This window comes from Stenella coeruleoalba (genome assembly GCF_951394435.1).
Source record: "Stenella coeruleoalba genome assembly, chromosome: 7".
Taxonomy (NCBI): Eukaryota; Metazoa; Chordata; class Mammalia; order Artiodactyla; family Delphinidae; genus Stenella; species Stenella coeruleoalba.
Window position 1 is genome coordinate 73,036,664 of NC_137153.1, and position 12,251 is coordinate 73,048,914.

A 12,251-nucleotide genomic window follows, 5' to 3' on the forward strand; every position below is an offset into this window, starting at 1 on the left:
AATTTTTAAAAAAGAGTGAGCGATGGCAGAGACTGTGACTTTTGGAAATCATAGAAGAAGAATCTGGAATTTGTAACTTGTGGGATGCCTATGAGTTCTGGGCAATATGCATAAATGTAAGGGAAAGAAGTGTTTATTTCCTCATCGGGGAAGCAGGAGTGTTTACTAAGGACAGTCACAGTAAAGGAGTGAGCTGCTTTGTGCCCTCTGTCCTTGCTTCTCTGCGCCTGGGGCCCTGGGCTGGTCCTGGCTGGTCAGCCGGGGTCGCGTCCTGAGAATCCCCTCGGCTTCTAAGGGTCCTGCTTCAGTGGGACTCCTTTGTCCTCCCTGCCCTGCCCAGTGTAAGATTTGAAACAAACTTTCATTCATTTCCTATCCTATTTTGCTGTCCCAACACTTCTGAAGGACTTACTCTTGTAGAGTCCAAGGGAAGGACGTGAACGTGTTCGAGTGCCCGTTCAGCAGTGCACTTTGTAGGGAAAGGTTGCCTCATCCCAGGCTGACATTCGCCCTCCAAGGTGTAGGTGTGTTATCCCCATTTCGTGAAGGAGACAGATTATCCCAGGCCCACAGCTAAGTGACGGAACAGAGATTGCCCCCAGATCGTCTGCCTTTAAAACTCACGTCCTTGCGTCTGCTTCAAGTTGCTTCCTATATGGTCTGCATCTCGTGGTCCACATTTATTTCACATCTCAACCTTAAATAAGTCAGGGGGCTCACTCTCACTCGCTCTGGCCCATTGGTGTCACATACACTGTGGTAGTGAAAAGGACCCCCAGCTCCCTGAGACCATGCTTCCAAAATCCCAAGCCCAACTTTCAAACCCCCAGTATCCCATACAGTCTTCCTCAGCTGTTCAGAAACCCAAAATGTGCTTTTCCACCCCACCCCCACAAGTGGTAAAGACAGAGAGAGAAATGGATAGCAGGGCGCTTTGTTATTCTTTTATCTTCGAAGTTTACAGAAAGGGGAGAGAGAGGAAGAAGCTCTGCTTCGTGAGCGTTCTGTCCCTGCGGTGGCTCTGAGCTGCACCAGCAGCCCAAGTACAGATTTATGTATCTCCAAGGATGAGCAACTTCTTATCTTCATGCCTTTTAATTTTCTAGGTAACAGTAGCAATTCCATTCTTCTGAAACATTACCAGTAGCTGTTCAGCCAGTTTATGCTTTTCTTGTGTGTGTGTGTGTGTTCGTATGTGTGTGTATGGGAGTATCTATGTAAATAAAACTTCTCTACGTGTCTCTAGAATGCCCTACTTACTTAATAATTTCTACTTGGATATTGAATCATTCTGCATGTCTAAAAGGAATATTTACTCCAGTTCTCTGGTTCCCTGGCACAGGAGAGAGGGAGGAAAAGAAAGCTAAAAGAGCGGTGCAAATCCAGACTGCTTTCTTTTCTCCTCACAAGTGGTGCTTTTCAAAGCGTTTGGCGTCCCTGCTGTAGGGATGTGTCACTGAGAGATGACAACAGGATTTGCTGGCAATGTGGGCCACTATTGTATCTGCCTTACGTAACCACGTGGAGTGATGGCAATGGGTGAGCAGCCTGGGATGTAGGCAGTGGTCTGGTTGCTTAACCTCCAGGGGCCATGAAGACCACTCAGGTCCTCCAGAGGATGTGGATCCAGGCTGTTAAAAAGTTGGGGAGATTGAAAGTCCATGTGAGTCCCTCTATAAGCTCTCCCCCTTTTCTTTCCTGACCTTTCTTTTGTGGGAAGTTGGGTGGGGGGAGCCTTCTCACAGTGGTTCCTTTTTCCTTTGCTTTATTTGTGCTTCTGGCAGCTTTCAGTAACAAATTGTGAGATGCAGATTGTAGTCATTGGTGGGTTTTTAAAATGCTTGTATTATTTTTAGCAGACGTATGCAAAACTGATAGCCTCTTATGGGGTTTCTGAATCAAAGGCTGCTGTTTTCCATGTGTTGGGAATCTGCAAGCGTGGTGTTGCTTCCTGGGGGTAACTTAATAGTTTGCCTATTAGATGTTTGTTTGTATTTGGGTAATTGTAATTTCTTGTTTGGGGAAAAAACTTTTTGCTTCCTTATCCTGCAGAAATGTATATTCTTATTCTTTTTAAAAATACTCTTATATCTCAGATTCTAAATGATAGAAAAAAAGCTTTTCCCTTGTTCTGTTTTTCCTTTTATAGTTTGAACATCTGTAGCACTATAACATGTGTAAGTGTTTACTTTTATGGTGGGTGGGATTTTTATCAAACATGTACCTTATGGGCAGATGTTGATCAATCTTTAGCTTTGGCTCTGACCCTCCATCACTGGGAAGCAACAATTTGTAGACAAAAAGCTTAAAGATTTCCTGTTGGGGCAGTGAAGACTTTTGGTGTTTGCCTTCTGGTTGGTTTTTAACACGTTTCCATATTCTTTATGTAAAATATGAGATTTACCTGTTTGGCCAAGATTTTTCAAAGGAAAGAAGCTTTATAACAACTAGAGAATATTTTTTAAAAGATCGAATAACTGTTTGTGTTTGTCCCTTTCTCATTCTGCATGTAAATACCTTACTGCTAACACAGTGTTTTATTTATGGTAAAAAAGAAAAAAATTGGCCCCCTTTTATCTTCCTGTGTTGTCTAGGAATGAGTCATTACAATTTTGTGGGGGTGTTTATTCACACTACTTACAGGAAAAGTGAAAGTGATGTGGGGAAGCGGAGGTCCTCCTGCTGCTGGAATGTTGACTCTTGGGGTGAAAAGGAGACTTGGCATCTTCTGCAGCCTGCTGCTCCCTCAGAGCTAGCCTCTCCTCCACCTCGCCTGCCTTCATGCACCTCTCAAATTACTGCTACGATCCCCACCCTGCCCTCCTCCAGTCCAAACGGTCACACTTTCTTCTGCTCTTTGGCTTTGCAAAGTCTGTACTGCATTAACAAATATTTGGTATGAGGTCCTTGGGCCAGGAATCATTGAGTACCCTTTGTTCACTCATGAACCCGCCCCACTTTCCCCTCTGCTTTTTGTTTTGTTTTTTTGGGAGGGCGGGGGCACGCGGACCTCTCACTGTTGTGGCCTCTCCCGTTGCGGAGCACAGGCTCCGGACGCGCAGGCTCAGCGGCCATGGCTCATGGGCCCAGCCGCTCCGCGGCATGTGGGATCTTCCCGGACCGGGGCACGAACCTGCGTCCCCTGCATCGGCAGGCGGGCTCTCAACCACTGCGCCACCACGGAAGCCCTCCCCTCTGCTTTTTAACTTACAAAATGTTCGGTACATATCAGAGAATTACGTGTCTAAATCATAAAGCATAATTATAAAATATACCCATGAGCCCATCACACATACCCATGAACCCTCCACCAAAATGGACCCAAGGTCCCTTCTCACTCCTCTGCCTCACCCCAGGTCACGTACACATACATACACACAAACATCTCTAAACAAAAGATTGGTTTTGTTTGGTTTTTTTTCATTGTAATAGAAAACGCATAACATAAAACTTATCGTTTTATTCATTCTTAAGTGTACAAGGCTATATTAAGAATATTCACATTTTTATGAAAGTGTTTGCTCTTTGAATTATATAAAACTGATAGCACACTCTCTAAATTCTTCTGGGATGTTTTTCACTCCATATGATGTTTGAGATGCATCTGTGTCGTAGATGTGTGGCTCTAGTTTATTTTCATTGCAGTATGACACTGCATTTTAATAGTATATCACAATTTATTTGTCGCTCTTGAGAGACCGTTTGGGTTGTCTCCAGGTTTGGGCTGTTCAAACATTGCTGCTGTGAATACTCTCTATGTGGATCTATGTGCACATACTGGCACATTGTTCTCGGGCCTCTGCGCAGGAGAGGAATCACTGCGTTGTGAATACGCGTACCTTTACTCTGATATGTGTGTGCTTGTAAAGCTCTCCAAAGGCTAAGCAGCTCCCTGCCGGCATTCATGCAGTCTAAATATTGACAGCCATTCTCTGATCTCTGCACAGCCCAGCACAGGTTGGGTGGGGCCCAAGCCCATTGGCCCAGTTCGAAAGGCCTGATCTCAGCTGTCAGCTGAGTTGCTGCACGCCAGTAGGCTGTCCCCGGCCATGTACCCGGAGCTGATTTTCTGGGGCATATGTGTGATTGTGTGGGGTGTCTGTGTTTCTGGAAAGATAGTATATAGTTGAGGCAGACTTTCAGTGATTGGCTTTTCGGGGCACACCTGTGGTTGGTAAGCTCTACGTGGGCTTTGGCTGTTTTTTTTTTACCAGTGTAGTCCAGGTGCCACAAACCACATACTTGGCACATAATGGATACTCAGTAAATATTTTTGAGTGAGTGAGTGAGTGAATAAGTGAATGAAGGAATGAAGGGTTTTCTCTGAGACTTTGTAAAAAGTCACAGCTTTGTGGGCTAAATACAGCATGGTGTACTTTTAATTCTCAAAGGCACTATTAAAATTTATTTTACTCTAATTTCCTCACCTTTAAACTTAAGATTTAAAATTTATCACTTAATATATTCTTTTAATATTATATTTAAGTAGTCAGTGGTTTGTGTCACAACCCATTAACCCTAGGTAAGAAGAAGTCTCTTATAATCTGAGCAGTTTCATGACAAGTCGGTGAAGTCTTTGGCACCTGGCAAGGTCTGATTGATTAAAAATTTGATTCAGTCCTGTTGGCATGGTAGTGGTAAGGGATTCATCCTTTCTCTGCCAAATCGAATTTAAATTACTACTGCAGGCAGCACAGGAATGCTTAAAGACAGTATAATCTTATTAAGGAAGAACAGTGAATTTCAAAAGCCAGGTGCTTGGACAACATTTTGAAAATAAATTTTGTAGTAATGCACTTATTTTGCTAAATAAAAAATTTTAAATCCAAAACTTTTAATGGAGAGTTTGCTGTTTTTATTTTTGACATTTATTCTAAAAGCACTGAACTTATAAAAATATTCTCTGCCATACCACAACTCCTGGGGAGATTTAATATTTTTTGGTATTTACTCTTCCAGTCTTTTCCCTGTATGCTTATAAAAATAAATATATCAGGGAAATAAAAAACAGAAACAAACTGATGTTTTGTGTCTTGATTTTTCCCCTCAATAGACATTTAAGTATAGATATGTATATATGTAACCAATCTGTTGTTGGACATTTCACTGATTATCTATTAAAAATTATAAGCAGCTGTAAACAAATTTATATGTATATCTTTGTGCACTTGTGCAAATATTTCTGGAATAAATTCCTAGAAGTGGAATTGATTGATCAAACGGTATGTAGATTTTACATTTTGAGACATATTAATAATTTGCCCCCTGGAGGGTTTATACCAATTTATATTCCCACTGCTTCTACCAACAGCAGGCAGACCTGAAAATATAAAACGAATTCTCGAGTTTCCCTGGTGGCGCAGTGGTTGAGAGTCCACCCGCCGATGCAGGGGACGTGGGTTCATGCCCCGGTCCAGGAGCGGCTGGGCCCGTGAGCCATGGCCGCTGGGCCTGCGCGTCCAGAGCCTGTGCTCCATAACGGGAGAGGCCACAACAGTGAGAGGCCCGCGTACAGCAAAAAAAAAACAAAAAAAAAAAACCAACGAACTCTCTTTCTAATTGAAAACACAGGCATCATAAAGAAAAAACTTTAAAAATGGACAGAAGTTAAATGAGTATTTCAGTGCCTATGTATTTCATTGTGTTGATTCATTTAATCTAAATATCACTCTCTTTTTGGACATTGTGCTCCCCTCCACCCTATAGCACTGCCCAATCCTAGGGGTCATTGTCATGGTACTGGTTCTTTTCTGATGACTTTTAAATACATTTTTGGGGCAGGGTACTGTGTGCTGTTTTTCTTAATATACGGGAGTATAGCTATATTCAAAGAGTTGGCAACTGTATTTATTTTACCACAACTTACAGAGTAATTCACTTTGTTGAAATTTGTCAGCTTTAAGGTATAGTGAAGAGCAGAGAAGAAACTTGGAAAACATACATGCTAGTAAGGTCACTTCCGGGTGATAGTGGATTGGTTGTACAAAAGCCACTTTGAAAACCGAAGGTTCCAAGAAGTTAGGAGGTATTCTTTGGAAATGGAAAGAGATGCTCAGTTCTGAACAGCTGGGTTTCTGCTTACTATTTCCCTTTAAGAAAAAATCCTTTTCTTGTTGTTTTAAATTTACTTATTTATGTATTTTTTAAGTCACAATTTTTTTAAAAAATAAATTTATTTATTTTATTTATTTATTTTTGGCCGTGTTGGGTCCTCGCGGCTGCGCGTGGGCCTTCTCTAGTTGTGGAAAGCGGGGGCCACTCCCCATTGTGGTGCGCAGGCTTCTCATTGCGGTGGCCTCTCTTGTGGTGGAGCACGGGCTCCAGGCTTGTGGGCCTCAGCAGCCGTGGCACCCGGGCCCAGCTGCTGCGCGGCACGCGGGATCCTCCCCGACCAGGGCCCGAACCCGCGACCCCTGCATTGGCAGGCGGACTCCCAACCACTGCACTACCAGGGAAGCCCTATTTACGTTTTGTTTTGTTTTGTTTTTTGGCTGAGTTGGGTCTTCATATGGGCTTTTTCTAGTTGCGGTGAGCGGGGCCACTCTTTGTTGCGGTGCGCGGGCGTCTCATTATGGTGGCTTCTATTGTTGCGGAGCACAGGTTCTAGGCGCGCGGGCTCAGTAGTTGTAGTTCGCGGGCTCTGGAGCGCAGGCTCAGTAGCTGTGGCGCACGGGCTTAGTTGCTCCATAGCATGTGGGATCTTCCCCGACCAGGGATTGAACCCGTGTCCCCTGCATCGGCAGGCGAACTCTCAACCACTGCACCACCAGGGAAGCCCTGAATTCCATTTTTAAATCTCTCAAGAGTTCTTGGAGCCAGATGGTATTAACCAGGGAAATGTCCCTAAAGTGAGTACATAGAGGGAGGAGGGAACTAAAAGACTATAAATTCCTCTCAATTTGAGTAATCAGTTATAGCTACTCAAGAGTGGCTGGCTCATCTTTCTTCTCTACATACAAACAAAATTGCCTTTTCCTAATCCCGTTCTATCAAAGGATAAATTACCTGCTCCAATATATCAGTTATTAGAATTGCCTTTTGTGCTAAACGTCTTTCCCCCCCAAGCCTAAGAGTTTGTTAACTGGGTAAAACAGGGGCACATTATCTGGACATGTTTTGATTCTTTTCTCTGTCGTTAGTAGCAGTGCAGGAATGGCACAGTTGATTTTTTTTTAAATTTTAATGTAAAGGAAATAGTTTTTCTTAGATTATTTGTATATAATAAGTACAGCAAGGCTTTTTATTCATATAATTAGATTCCTTTCCTTTGTGTCCTTATGTTTTAGATATTCTCTGTTTAAAAAAAATGTAGCAGGATCTACTTGTTTTTAGTCCATCTTGACCATCTGTCTTTATATTTATTGTGATTACTCTTCTATATTCTTCTATATTCATTTCTGCAGTCACAGTTTGTTTTGTATTTGCCCTGCTTTTTCTAAATTTCCCATTTTGTCTCTTCTGCCTGCTTTTGGATTGACTTTTGTTTTGCTTTGTTTTCATTTTATTTTCCTCTCTGCTATCTTGGAACTTATATATGCCAGAAAATTTAACATGTGGGTTTTACCCAGTGAAATTCAAAATTAATCTACAGTTTAGCTCTACTCTTGAATAAAATATTTAGAATAATTAAATCATGTTTAAGTCTTCTGGATTTACATGCTATGTTGCCCAGTGTTCTACTTCTGTCTTATTTGTTTAACTCTCACAAATCACACGTTATTATATTGATTAGTTGCATACAGCCAATATATGTCCAGGCTTACATTCCTTCTTGCATCTTAGGTCTTCCTGCTGGGATTATTCCTTTCTTAAATTTATCCTTTGGAAGTTCTTTTATTGCTTGTGATAACCTTTCCCAATTTTTGTTTTAAAAAAATATGTCTTTCTGCCCCTAAATCAACAGATACTGTTTTAAAGATACTGTTCTACCGAGTTCAGTCTTTCATTATTGCTGTTTCAAAGTCGGCTCTTATTCTCTTTGCTCTTTTGTAACCTCTTCTACCTATATGCTCTCATCTCTGTATCTTTTTCTACAGTAAGATTACCATGAATTTCAAAGTGGTTTTCTTTCTTTTTGAATTTACCCTGCTTGTGATGTATAAGCCTTCTTGAACCTGAAAAATCATCAAGTCCTGTAGAGCTGTTGTGACTTTGAGTATTGCATCTCTCCCACACTCTCTTATCATCTCCTTCAGGAAATCTTAGAAACATTGTACAGCTTTCTCACTCTTAATTTCTTTCAGGTGTCCCATTTTTTTAATGCTTTGTGCTGTATTCTGGGTAATTTCTTCACATCTTTCTTCTAATTCATTATTGCCTTCAACCATGTGTCATATGTGGTTTAATCCATTTTTTAAATTTAATACATTATTGACTGGGGGATTTTTGCAGAAACTAACTCCTGTGGCCATAATATGTCTCCCGTCAAAAATGTGTTAATTTTATTATATTTTTTTATTTCTAGAATTTTTTCTTTAGATTTGCTTGGTCATTTTTTAAAAAAATAAATTTATTTATTTATTTTTGGCTGTGTTGGGTCTTCATTGCTGCATGCAGACTTTCTCTAGTTGTGGCGAGTAGGGGCTACTGTTCGTTGCGGTGTGCGGGCTTCTCATTGTGGTGGCTTCTCTTGTTGTGGAGCATGGGCTCTGGGTGCGCGGGCTTCAGTAGTTGTGGCACACGGGCTTAGTTGCTCCATGGCATGTGGGATCTTCCCATACCAGGGCTGGAACCCGTGTTCCCTGCATTGGCAGGCGGATGCTTAACCACTGCGCCACCAGGGAAGTCCGGCTTGGTTATTTTTGATGTTCTCTTGTGCTTTCATTATACTTTTAATTTCCCCTTTTAACTTCTTATGATAAACAAACATATGAAATATTATACATACTTTTTTTGGTCTGTGGTTATATTTCCAATATTTATAGTCTTTGATTCTGCAGTTTTTTGTTTCTTTTAACTCTCACTTGCTTTGTGTGTGTTTAAATTGTGAACTCATGTTCCTCAAATGCTTATCTGAGGGATTCTCTGAAGCCTGTGTTTTAATGTGTTTCTAGGGGAGAATTTCATTCTCCTCCATGTACCTGGGTGGTGCTACCAATGCAGTACCACTTTGAGTGTGAGGGTTTTGGAGGGGAGAGGGTGTGGTCACATCTGTAATATGAATTTCAGCCTCAAACCTGAGTGAGCACACGTCTATTGATACAGGAATTCTCCATGGAGATATTTTTAGTTATTTCCACTCTACCCAGAGCCAAGAATAAGGTAGGCAGGCGACTGTCCCTGCTGTCTCCATTGCCTGATAGTGTTTTTGCCCCAAATACATTCACTCTGATCTGATCTCCACCCTGTTTGGATCCTACAGTTTCTCTTTTCCCAGACTCCTGTTGAAATGCCTGCTTCAGTGCTGCCTTATTTCTCTGGCTTTGAGCTTTCTTGGCATTTCTTGCCTTTAAGGATTTCCCCTCAAAGGCAGCCTGCATTTAATAAATTATTATTATTATTATTATTGAATGATATCCACTGTTTTCAGGTTTGTCTAGACATCTATTTTATTTTATTTTTTTATTTTTTATATTTTTGCGGTACGCGGGCCTCTCACTGTTGTGGCCTCTCCCGTTGCGGAGCACAGGCTCCGGACGCGCAGGCTTAGCGGCCATGGCTCACAGGCCCAGCCGCTCCGCGGCATGTGGGATCCTCCCGGACTGGGGCACGAACCCGTGTCCCCAGCATCAGCAGGCGGACTCTCAACCACTGTGCCACCAGGGAAGCCCTAGACATCTATTTTAGAATACTGTCAGAAACTGAAGCCCAGTGGTCTTTATGCTGGCATCATCATCTTTCACACCCACAATACTGGTGGAGAAAAGGCCAAGGGGTCCCACAGATTACACAATTTGGCAGTCTCTGTGATAAGGCCAAGGATTCCTTTAGACATAAAAATCCATAAAACTTGAGTTCCCTGGTGGTGCAGTGGTTAGGACTCAGCACTTTCACTGGCATGGCCCCGGGTTCAATCCCTGGTCAGGGAACTAAGATCCCACAAGCTGCACAGCGTGGGCATCCCCCCACCTGCCTCCACACACAAAAATGCATGAAACTTGCCTAGGAGGTCACCTTTGACTGGAGGAAGGGAGTTTTTTTTTTTTTTTTTTAAAGAATGAGAGTATATCTGTTTGCAACTCTAGATAAGGGCTTTTATCATGAAAGTGTTTTGGAGTGGTGATAGTAAAAAAGCTCAACACTTAGTATTCTAGTCGTTCTTTTTTTTTTTCTTTCTGGCCGTGCTGCACGGCATGTGGGATCTTAGCTCCCTGAGGAGTGATCGAACCCGTGGTCCCTGCATTTGATGTGCAGAGTCTTAACCACTGGACTGCCAGAGAAGTCCCTAATATTTCATTCTTCTTAGGGTACATCTCTCCCTATGTTTTTCTCTAATTTTCTAGTATTTTTAAGTTTGCCATTTCATTCAAGGAGAGTATATTTGAAAATATAATAGGTAGTGTAATGTTCCTAAAAAATACCCACTCTTTGGTGTATAGAATGTGTGAGCTGGCCTTTCTATGGAGACATTTTGAATTATAGTTTTATTTCTAACATTGAAATGTTTGTGTTTTTAATCAAATTGGTTTTGATTTTTCTAAAACAGGCCCCAGGCATGGAGGAGTTGATATGGGAACAATACACTGTGACCCTACAGAAGGTGAGTACTACACATGTCATATCTGCTACAGTCTGTTCTTGAGTTTACAGATCATGGATCTTTTTTTTTTTAATTGAAGTATAGTTGATTTACAATGTTTCAGGTATACAGCAAAGTGATTCATTAAACACACACACACACACAAACACTTTTTCAGATTCCTTTCCATTATAGGTTACTACAAGATATTGAATATAGTTCCCTGTTCTGTTCAGTAGGACCTTTATCTGTTTTATATATAGTTGTGTGTATCTGTTAATTCCAAATTCTTAATTTATCCCTCCCTCCCCTTTTCCCTTTGGTAGCCATAAGTTTATTTTCTATGTCTGTGTATATGTTTCAACTTTGTAAATAAGTTCATTTGTATCATTTTTAGATTCCACATATAAGTGGTATCATATGATATTTGTCTTTCTCTGTCTGACTTACTTCATTTAGTGTGATAATCTCTAGGTCCATCCATGTAGCTGCAAATGGCATTATTTCATTCTTTTTTATGGCTGAGTAATATTCCATTGTATATGTATACCACAACAGATCATGAATCTTATTTATTTTTACACAAACACAGTTATTGCATTAACAAGGATTTGCATGTTGTTATTTTTTTGGCTAAGTTCTGTATAGTATAGAAAATTATAGAGGTTAATTAATGTATTGAGGTTAATTAATGTATTCACCTGTCTCCAGATAGAATAGTTTATGAAAAAGAGGGGAAAGGAAGGGAGGAATGGAAATAATCTGTTCCATTTAAGGACGTTGAGGTAGCTTCTACAACTTTTGTAATTTTAATTATAGCATTTGTAACTTATTCCCTCAGTGAGTTTTAAGTCCAAACTGAAAAAAACGTTTTTTTTAATTAAAAAAAAAATGTTTTTTGGCTGTGCCACACACATGAGGGGTCTTAGTTCCCTGACCAGGGAATGAACCCGTGCCCCTGCAGTGGAAGCTTGGAGTCCTAACCACTGGACCGCCGGGGAGTTCCCCAAACTAATTTTAAAATGTTAGTTTAGCACTCAGGAGACATGGGTTGTAGTCTTTGTCTCACTCCTGATTATATTAATAGGTTCCGAATTAATCAGATTTTAAACAACAGCCCCCTCCCCACAGTGGGGTTGAAAGTAGAAGTAAGATCACATGGAAGTGTATTTTACTTAATTTTTAAAGGTATTTCACAGGTATTGCCCCTCTTGATTAAATTAATTAGGTAATACAAAGAGCTTCTAGTACTTGGAATCCAGCACATAATCACTGCTTAATAAATGTTAGCTCTGTTCCTTTTTATTCTGACAGCAGAGTTTGAGGTGGGCAGGATAGGTGCTAGCCCCACTCGAAACGAGCGCAGCCACCAAGAGTTTGTAAGTGACTTGCGTGCGGTTGAGTCAAGCTAGACATGCACTCGTGATCCCAAAGGCTTATTCCATCAAGCTGCCTTGGTCAGCATCTAACTTTTCCTGGGCCCTGCATGGCTCTTTCTCCACTCTGAGTCTCTCCAGTCTCTGTCACCTCTTAGATGGATTGTAAGTTCCTCAAAGGGAGAGTTTTCCTTTGA

At 41.2% G+C, this 12,251-nt stretch overlaps 1 protein-coding gene across 7 annotated transcripts in view; it reads left to right on the top strand.

Moving 5' to 3' along the window:
- Positions 1–12,251, top strand: part of TJP2 (tight junction protein 2) — a 134,144-nt gene that overhangs the window by 79,311 nt on the left and 42,582 nt on the right. For 4 of the 7 annotated variants that reach the window (XM_079925683.1, XM_079925678.1, XM_079925682.1 and 1 more), the window contains one exon: positions 10,646–10,699. In XM_079925683.1, coding sequence (XP_079781809.1) covers positions 10,655–10,699 — 45 coding nt within the window. In that variant the 5' untranslated portion in view covers positions 10,646–10,654. Of the gene's footprint in view, positions 1–1,182; positions 1,664–10,645; positions 10,700–12,251 lie in introns of those variants that run through there. The other 3 variants (XM_079925677.1, XM_079925681.1, XM_079925679.1) reach the window with 2 other exon arrangements.